The sequence below is a fragment of the Mycetomoellerius zeteki genome, unplaced genomic scaffold (assembly GCF_001594055.1).
Source record: "Mycetomoellerius zeteki isolate Tzet28-1 unplaced genomic scaffold, Tzet1.0 scaffold458, whole genome shotgun sequence".
NCBI classification, from domain to species: Eukaryota; Metazoa; Arthropoda; class Insecta; order Hymenoptera; family Formicidae; genus Mycetomoellerius; species Mycetomoellerius zeteki.
Window position 1 is genome coordinate 335998 of NW_017257455.1, and position 10668 is coordinate 346665.

The 10668-nt window shown below is 28.1% G+C and overlaps 2 protein-coding genes across 2 annotated transcripts in view; both read left to right on the forward strand.

Moving 5' to 3' along the window:
* Nucleotides 1–4530, forward strand: part of LOC108726950 (zinc finger protein 394-like) — a 6982-nt gene extending 2452 nt beyond the window's left edge. The window contains exon 3 of the mRNA XM_018454809.1: nucleotides 4169–4530. Within this exon, the coding sequence (XP_018310311.1) occupies nucleotides 4169–4422 (254 nt within the window). The 3' untranslated portion in view covers nucleotides 4423–4530. The remainder of the gene's footprint in view (nucleotides 1–4168) is intronic.
* A 2770-nt stretch (nucleotides 4531–7300) lies between these two features.
* The window catches only part of LOC108726953 (zinc finger protein 35-like), a 4024-nt gene continuing 656 nt past the window's right edge, over nucleotides 7301–10668 (forward strand). Inside the window, exons 1-2 of the mRNA XM_018454811.1 lie at nucleotides 7301–7750; nucleotides 10128–10326. Of these exons, the coding sequence (XP_018310313.1) occupies nucleotides 7726–7750; nucleotides 10128–10326 (224 nt within the window). The 5' untranslated portion in view covers nucleotides 7301–7725. The remainder of the gene's footprint in view (nucleotides 7751–10127; nucleotides 10327–10668) is intronic.

A 10668-nucleotide genomic window follows, 5' to 3' on the forward strand; every position in this document is an offset into this window, starting at 1 on the left:
AACCAAGCCTATATCTCGAAGAATGCGATTACTACGACCTGAACGATATAAACCGCCCATTATGTCGTATTATTGATATTATTTGAATATCAGAGACAGAGAGAGAGAGAGAGAGAGAGAGAGAGAGAGAGAGAGAGAGAGAGAGTATGCGAATTATTAATAAAATCAGATATAAGAAGACGATTGGTTTCTGCATTATACAAAAAAGATTATTTCATATATCGTACATATTTTCAAGATTTTCCGTACTGCATTTCTCGCATTTTTCGCGTTCCGAAAGAATATTTCTAATTGATCATTTTTTATCGTACGATATTTATTCCAATATATAAAATAGTCGAAATGAAAAATCAAGTATAATTCATTGAAAATTATTATTAAACGTACTATCTTTGAAGAAAATACTATTATCATATAAATAATGATCTGTCTATATAAAAAGAGTGATTTTAAATATATTATTATATGTAGAAAATATATATTTTGATAAAATAAATTATTTGTATTATTTTTACTGTGTGTATAAAAAATGTGGTAGCATATCTTTTAAAATGTATCATAATTCAACGAAGCTAGTAATATTAGTTCATATCTTGATAATCTCTTTCATAATAATTTTATCTTATTAAGTATACACTTTTATTAACAGTGTTCAATCTTATGAAAACTTATTCTAACTAGAGATTTTATGAAAATATTTTTTATGACTGTCTATACACACTAGAATGGTCGTTATTTTAACAATTTAATCGGGACACCCCCTAATGTGGTTCAATATCTCGAAAAAATAACACCATATTTTTTTCAAATTTTTTGAACAATTTTAATCCGTTGCCACCGGAGCATGGGTAGGTGGAAAAACACCTTTGTGAACAAAATTCGGCCGACGTTCTAATTCTTAACCAATTTTAAAGTTTTTTTTTAATTTGCTCGAAATTGAATAAGTTGTAAGCCCATTTTGTGAAAATTTTGATTACGGTCCAAAGTAAAAATTGTCGACCCAATGAAATGAACAGAAAAAATCAAAATTACACGGTAACGAATATTGTATTGGCAATTTTTAATTTGGCCCGTAATCAAAATTTACGCAGAATGGATTTATAAGACATTTAATTTCGAACAAATTAAAAAAAAAACTTTAAAATCGGTTAAGAATTAGAGCGTCGGTCAAATTTTTCCGCTCATTGCGCAAAGTCTTGAAATTTAGTATTGCTTTTTAATGGGAATTTTTTTTAAATAGTCTTTTGACAGCTCATAGTTATCAATATTTCTGTAAACTTCATGAAAATAAAGTTTTCAGAGTTGACAGTGTTACAAAGCTACTATGACAGTTGACAACTGTCTGAATAAAAAATATATAAGTAATAACAAATTTATTTATTGCATCGAATATTATAAGGTTAATCAAATTTTACAAAATGTTTCAAATTTCAGTCTCATATAATCTCTAATGATTAACCATATAATGATTAACCATATAGTGATGATATTTTTTATTCAGACAGTTGTCAACTGTCATAGTACCCTTGTAACGCTGCCAATTACCTTTGAAAACTTTATTTTCATGAAGTTTATAGAAATATTAAAAGCTGAGTTGTCAAAAGACTATTTAAAAAAAAATTCCCATTAAAAAACAATACTAAATTTCAAGACCTTGCACAGTGAGCGGAAAAATTCGACGCTCTAATTTTTAACCGATTTTAAAGTTTTTTTTTAATTTGCTCGAAATTAAATGTGCTATAAGCCCATTCTGCGTAAATTTTGATTACGGGCCAAATTAAAAATTGCCTAAAATATAATATTCGTTATCGTGTAATTTTGATTTTTTCTTTCGGGTTAAAATTGTTCAAAAAATCTGAAAAAAATATAGTGTTATTTTTTCGAGATATTGAACCACTTTAGAGAGTGTCCCGATTAAATTTCAAAAATTGTTAACATAATAACCTTAACACACATACACAGAGAGAGAGAGAGAGAGAGAGAGAGAGAGAGAGAGAGAGAGAGAGAGGGTGTCTCGTAAAGACCGAAACAACGCTTAAGGGAAGACTTAGATTATTTTAAGAAATTACGAAAATTCTATTATATCTAATATCTATTATATCTACACTGAAAAAAAGATTGGCTGCTGCAGCAAATTAGATGGTAAAATATGACATAGCATTTTTAATTGGCTGCAGCAGCCAATTTTTGGTTGCATTAGCCTATCTGCAATGTCAGTATAGGATTTCAATAGATTAACACAATCAAAAATAGACTGCTGCAACCAATTAAAAATAATATGCCATATTTTACCATCTAATTTGCTGCAGCAGCCAATCTTTTTTTTCAATGTATTATATTGTATTATATCTATTATATTTGGTATATTAGATTTTAGATATAATAGATATTATATCTAAAATCTAATATACCAAAATGTTAAGGCTATAATAGCTCTTTGAATTATAAGCATTTAAAGTTAGCGAATTATTCCGTCTAAAGTTTGCGCGTTCGAGTATATTACAACGACGCAAAATGCTAAAAATGAAAGCTGATTATTGCCTTTTGTAAATATCGATATAAAGATTATGAATGCAAAGATATTTCTAATTATTAATATTTATTATGTTAAAAAAATATTTTCCCTCGTTATTTTGATATTAGGATTTTCGTCTCAAAATGATTTCAGGAATTTCCTCTTAAGCGTTGTTCCGGTCTTTACAGGACGTTTTGTATATACATTTACTATAAAATTAATACTTTGACTGTGACATATACATCATTTATTTAAAAGAAAATAGAATTGGACAATCTAACATATATCAGATAAGAAAGTAACAGAATTTTTATCGAAAAATTAAAACTGTATATAAGCTGTGCGAAAGTTTTTTGATTTAAAATATCAGCAATAAAGTTTTGGAAAGCTATAATTTATATCAGTATGCAATAATTTGTATAAATATAAGTCGTAATCGCTAATATATTTAAATAGAAGATCGCGAAGTAATGAATGAAGAAGTATAGCTCTTTATCATCAGTATACGTACGGCGTATGGAATTAAATGTGTAATTGTCTATCAGCCACGCTTTTTCGTACCTGTGTATAATTTAATATTTTCTGTAAAATGTCCCAGAAGATATTTACGTATCATGATAAGAAAGTTAACTTAGAGAAAGTTATTATTCGCGTAAGTATTCTGTGTCGCTGATTACAATGTAAAAATAAAATATGAGACATGAAAAGAATCCACAAATTTTACAGGGGAAAGTATTTAACAGATAAGATTGACACGTAAGATGGGTGCGATATTATTAAAAAATAATGGAGTGAATGTGGAATGTACAGATTAAGTGTCCTCTATATTGAGAAAAGTGGACAAGCAATATTATAATGTAGACTGTAACAATCTGTGCAAACGGTACAAAAGTTATTGTAACATAGACTTTAACAAATCTATGATATAAGTAATATTATAAAATAGATTTTAACGATAAGTAAGTTGTAAACGTTTATCTTATGATAATCGTTTTACAGCTATTAAAAAGACAATGCGACAATGAATTATTATATAAGACAACACATAAAATCGTGTGAAATAATGGAACATTTTTTAAATAGTAGAATCTAAATTTCTTTAGCATTACAGTAAAAAGAATATAGCACTGATACATTTTCTGATCTGCATTTTTTAAATAACATTATTGTTCCCGTAATTTAATAGAAACAATTTTACCAATTTGAGTCTCGTTTACTGTATTTTTTGTCATATACTTATGAAAAAATAAAGACATTCTTAAACTATCTTTTTAAATAAAGTTTTTAAATAAAATTAATTTTTATACAAAAGAACGATAACGTATATGAATATTTTATGAATATATTATATTATATGAATATTTTAATGATTTAAGAAGAAGAAACAACAATAATTATATGGGGAAAACGAACTAAAATGTGATAATATTTAACTATCTGTGACACTTAAAAAAAAACGACAGATATACTTAAATATCGATGTCTGACGCATTTAATATTTGTATTGCAAATAAATCAGATCAGTAAGATAAATCAATTGATACATTATCTAAAACGAGAAGATACATATTTTATTTATTCCACATAGACGAATCTGCAGATGCGTCAACAGGTTCATAAACGCATTAACGTGTCGTTCATTGTTTTTTCCAGACTCAACGCAGTACAGCATGTCGGATTACTACAAGAGACTGGGTAGACACTTTTGTTCGAAATGTGGAAAAGAATACAAATGGATGCAGTCATTGGTCAGACACGAACGGGAAGAATGCGGAAAAGATCCGCAGTACAGTTGTTATATATGCGGTGCAAAAATTAGACATAAGTGGATGCTGAAGAAGCACGTGATCAACGTTCATCGCCTAGTCATTTCGAATGGCAAGAACATTTGGAATGATCAACAATAATCAAGAAAATCTACATAATACTATCATAATCATATACATAATCAATAGATCTGTTTTTATTCCTGCACTAGACTACACTAGAATTTTCTTTCTCGCTTTCATTAAATGTCAAACATGTATCTATTTCACTTTAAGTTCCAAAAGTATACTAGTTCAGCTATAATAGCGAAAACAGATTTAATAAATTTATCGCGCATGTTTTTATTTTTCATTGATTTAATTTTTTGTTTATAACGTGTATATATATATACATATTATTTAATGTTAATATTTCAATATTTTTATTTTTAATTTCAAAATATTAATTTTTATATGTAATATATAATATTTTATATATATAAATTTAATATTTTAAGAAATTTAATATACAATTTTTTAAGCAATTTTTTTTAACAGATGAAATTTAAGGTAATAGAAACAATCTCACATATCATTATCTGAATTTTCTATTATTTGAATTTATATTATTTGCATTTGATTTCATTCAATATATTATTGAATGAAATCAAATCCAGATAATATAAATGAAAATAAGTATATCTACATGAAAGTTTTTCATCCATAATAATAGAATAACATTTTTGATGAAAATAATGTTTAATATAATTAATTTTATGTTAATTTGTATATATTATTTGTATAGTTTATATTGTACATATTCTATATAATATTATATTTTTATTTAGAGAATGAAATATTATTGAAGATAATTTAATTTCAAATACGAATGATCTTTTTATAATATGCATTTTCATAACATCTTATTATTACTTAATATAAAAAAAATTGTGTTTGCATTACTATATTTCTGATAATGAAGCCAATGTTTATAAAGAGAACAACAATTTTTGGTAATTATTTTGATAATAAATGTATCATATTCATTCGTAAGATAATTATTATCACATTTTATTATAAATATTTATGTGTAATTTAATCATTGTTTAATCATTGTTAGTTAATCATTCCTTTAGCAGGCCTTATACTTTCTTCGTACGATTTATATAAAACAATTTAAAAGAAAGAAGAGACTGATTATCGAAATAAAAATTATATATATGCATAAAATACAAATATTTCCATTGTCTTCTTCTCCTATACGAATATGAGGAACATATTGCAAGAGTAGAAAATAGATGCTATAAAACAAAAATATGTGAAGATTGTCGACTGTCCTAATTTCCCACATTCCTCCTGAAATTCTTAAATTTCTATCGAAAGACTCAAAATTGCAAATCTGTACATTTAGATTTTAAAATTGTGCTTAAAAAGAATCTTCGAAGAAACTCAATTTACATGAACTATACTGGTAAAATCTAAACCAGATGACAAACTTAAGAAACTACTATTCTCTTTTGAGAAAATAAAAAAGAGCGCATTAATAAATTGCTACAGCACGACGAAGAACTAAGAAAGAATATAGATCTGACTGTGAGATTGCAGCTAAGAGCACACGCTAACATTGTGCTTTTTTTTCAGGTAACGATGATGGGTCCTATAGGCTTCAAAATTATCATAGGCGATACCACGGCAAATACACCTGCGATGCATGCGGTAAGGAGTACACATGGAAACCATCTCTGACGAGGCATAAACGAGAGGACTGCGGTAAGAAGCAGCACTATCCATGTCCAGTGTGCAATACAACGCTCCGGCGTAGCCGTCAGCTCAAACTACATTTGATTCACGTTCACAACTGGAACAAACCTGAATACATAATGCAATAATAAAGTAAGATAAAAATGACGTTGTATTATTTTTTTTCATCCAATAGCAGCTTTAGGGCGACTTGAACGATGCCCTTGCATAAGATGTCCAAACAAGATTTCTCACGTCTAGTGTTTGCTTATGTAACTGAAAAGTACCTATTTATTTTATCATTCTCTCTCTCTCTCTCTTTCTCTCTCCCCCTCCCTCCTCAGTCTCCCAAAAATTTACTCTCATCAAATAGACGCTAAATTGCAAAATAAATAAAAAAGTCACTTTTTTGACGTTAAATAAGTCTGGAATTGATTGGATTCGACTTTACGAAATGTAAGGATTTTCTGCCATCATCTTGAATCACAACTAGATAAATCAATTGCACAATAAATTTTTTTTGTATTTTGTTTAGGAAATGTAAATTACATAGCGTTATTATATAAGAAAAGTGTACAGTTTGTTGTTTCTTCTCAAACTGGATCCCCAAATCAAGTAAACGAACACAAACAAACACGAATAAACGAGTATTTTGTTTGCTTGGACTTAACTCGATTTAAGGCGATGCTGGCGTCATCTGTTTTACAAAAATATAATTTTTGTTACATGAGATATATTTAGTATTATAAGTTTCATAGATTTAAAATTCTTTTTTCAGGATTAAAATATACATGTTAATGTTTATAGCTTCAGTCTATTTTGTGCTAAAACCAGGAAAAAAAATAACGAAATTACAAATTTTCTTAGTGACTTTTATACCTCAATATGACGATTAAAGCTCAGTTTATCAAAACATTTACTCGTGGAAAGGTTGGTGCAGATCACATATGTGAAATAAAAGCAGATCCAGATGTAAAATAAATAAATGAGTAATGATAAATCGATAATAGAATTAAGTTTGGAAGTCTATTTAAAATATTCCCTTTTTGTATAAATTGTGTATACATATATGTGCGTGCGATATTAATATATGTAATGTTCATGATGTGTCGATGTTTTATAAATGTATGCGTGTAACTCGCATTTAATCAGCTCTCCTGTCAGAATTTGACTATTATGCCAGGCGCCAGCATGTGCCTTTAATAATCATTTGCATTTAATTTAAAAGTAATGCATATATTGAAATAATAAATATTTTATACTCTAGGAAAATTGTGTAGAATATGAAGTTTTTACAACATTTGTTATTTTTGTTTTCAATATGAATATAATATTAAGATCGATAATATGATGGCAGAGAATGTAGATAGTGCAGAAATAAAATACACGCTGTTTATAAACTCATTTTTGCTAGAAAAAAAACTGTGAAACTATACTAGTATTCTGATTTCAAATTTGCCTTTAGAAAAACCCAATTGATTAACGGTGGCAGAATTTATAGACGACAAACTTAATCGAATAATTTCATTTTGTCAAAGAAATAAAGAAGCGTTCTAATGAACTTGAACGCGACTGAGAAAAAGAACATAAATTTTACAAGGCTATAGTGATTAGAATACATTCTAATGGCGTATTCTTTTTTAGGTAAAGCCAGACGTAATAAGTGTCCATGGTAGACAACGATATATCTGTGATGCATGTGGTAAATGGTATAAACATTCTCTGATGGCGCATAAACGCAAGGAATGCGGTAAGGAACAGCAATATGCGATAAAAGATTCAGACTCGTGGATCTGAAAATATATCATATGACATTTCGAATATATTATCTGTGAAAAGGAAAAATTTCTTTGAATGCTAATTTGAATGTTAATTTCATCAATTTATTCGTATTTGACATGCCAATCAAAGTTTCGGTATAGCCATCAATAGAGACGACATTTAAAATACACATTCCGAACTGAATGAATAATGCGGAAAATAAAATTAAATAGTAAAAAGAAGGCATTGTGCCATATTCTAATTCTTTTCTTCTTCATTTGAATGTCAGTTTGTTAAACCAGTTTGTTGTACTCTGTTACTTTTCAATGATTGTATTTATCCTAAAATATACGAATTTAACATCGCTAGAGTAAAGAGTTTTGTGTTCTATAAAATTGTGTGTGTGTGTGTGTGTGTGTGTGTGTGTGTGTGTGTGTGTGTGTGTGTGTGTGTGTGTGTGTGTGTGTGTGTGTGTGTGTGTGTGTGTGTGTGTGTGTGTGTGTGTGTGTGTGTGTGTGTGTGTGTGTGTGTGTGTGTGTGTGTGTGTGTGTGTGTGTGTGTGTGTGTGTAAAGTGAAGTTTTGTTTATATACGACGTCATTGAAAAAGTTAGTTCTTTTATTTTATATTTGTGTTTTTATATTTATTGAAGTGTATGTGTGTATATCAAGTATAATTAAGTATATCAAGTATATTCCAAAAATTAATTATTTTGATGAAATAGTGGTGACGAGTTAGGAATATTTTTACTCTGGGTTAATTATAAAAAAAAACTTTTTAATCAAATATTTATTGCATCAGATTGAATAACTCTTCGCTCAAACATACAAAATTATTTTCTAAGATTACGTACATTCTAAGATTATTTAAAATCACATGAAGAGTTTATTTACTTTGCAGTTTAATTATTTTAAAGAAATCATTGTTGCGTTGTATTGACTATGCTGTTAATTTTTTAAGCAGTTCTAGATTTGAAAAATCAATATCGCTAATTTGCCATGGCTACGGAAAAATTTTTTTGTGGAGGAAGCATTTAGAACTGCATATAAAAAAAGGATACGGAATCTAACAAAAGAATGAATGCATTTTACTGCGATCGAAAGTTCAGATGGAAGATTAATCTCAAGCAACATCCCAAGTGGAACATAGAAGTCATGAGAACATCATCATAACCTCATTCGTCACTTATAAGTCAATTTTTTATATCAAATGACGTCATGATGACATTCTGTGTGTACCATTATAACTTAATTATGACTCCGTGTTCTACCTGGGATATCGAGAGTATTTACGCGACATTGCTTGAAACTAAATTATCATGATATTCAAACTGCAATTTTATTAACCCTTTAACGCCAAGACATTTCGAGTTTTTGAGATATTATGTTATTCTATGTAATATATTAGAAAAATATGATATTACATAGAAATATGGATTATTTAAAAAAAAAAAAAACAGAATTGACGGGCTACTTTAAGATACAAGGATATTCTTAAATTATACATTTATAGCAATTTTAAAGAATAAAATTATTGCTTATGACGAGGCGTTCAAGAGATAATAATATATGTTATTTTCATCAGTTATCAGAAGAAAGTTATGGATATATGTCGTATAAGATAGATGAGAAAAAATTCACGAGAAAATTTAATGATGTTAGTTAAGGCATTCATACAGTCTAAGGCATTTGATTTCACTCGTATCAATTCGTCGAACACGAATTGATATAAAGATACATGTTTAGCATTATAAGTACTAAGACAGTTTATTGATTATCATTATTCGGCAGATTGTAGCAATAATTACAATTCATCACGTATATTACTTACATTAAAAATTTTATTTTTATTTCCGTTTAAAATATATTTCATCAAAAATTAGAATAATAGACTTATAGAAATTTTGGACTGCTACATAATATAGCTTAATGTTTGTAAATATCTATAATTACTGTCATACAAGTTTATACAATTTGATATGTATATATTTATTACTAATAGGTTTTTATATTTTTCTTATTTATATAAAATCGAAGAAAAATTTTGGTATGTAAATGTTATTTCTAACCAATTCATGCCCATGATGAATAATATCGATATTATGAAAATTTCAATTATATCGGTACATATCTAGTACAACCAAGACTTTAGAATTTATAAGGATATTTTATAAGAATAAAAGCATGTACAATAAGATATATTGGTATAAAATTGAACTTGATATCTCGTGAATGACTGAAGGATTAAAACTAAAACCTTGTCAATGCTGATTTTTTGAATAAGATTTTCTAGCATGCACGCTATCAACGTTAAAATCATTCATTAGTTCGACATGAATGAAAGCCAATTGTTGCATATATGTTTCAGACTCACAAAGGTACTCGTCGGGCTTAGCCTATCCGTGCAACAGGTGCGGGAAGATATACAAATGGAGAGAATCTTTGAGTCTGCATAAACGAATGGAGTGCGGTATCGAGCCACGCTTTGCCTGCAATATCTGCGGCAGAAAGTTCAAACATAAGCACCATCTCATGAAACACCACAACTCAATTCACAAATATAATCAGTAATAATAAATTAAATTAATTAATGCTTTTTGTTATATTTTTTAGAAAAAACGGATAACGTACAATATGTAATTAGTCTTTTTTTATATAAACGAATGTATAGATGTTTGTTAAAGTTCAAAATTTAATTCGGGAACGATCGTCTTCTATTTTAAAACGTTGTATTTAAAATTTTCTTAAGGTAGTACTAGCATAAAATGATTTTCTTACGAATGTGCTAAAATTTAACATACAAGTAAGTTGAAGTGCTCTCTACACTGAAAAAAAAGATTGGCTGCTGCAGCAAATTAGATGGTAAAATATGGCATAGCATTTTTAATTAGCTGCAGCAGCCAATTTTT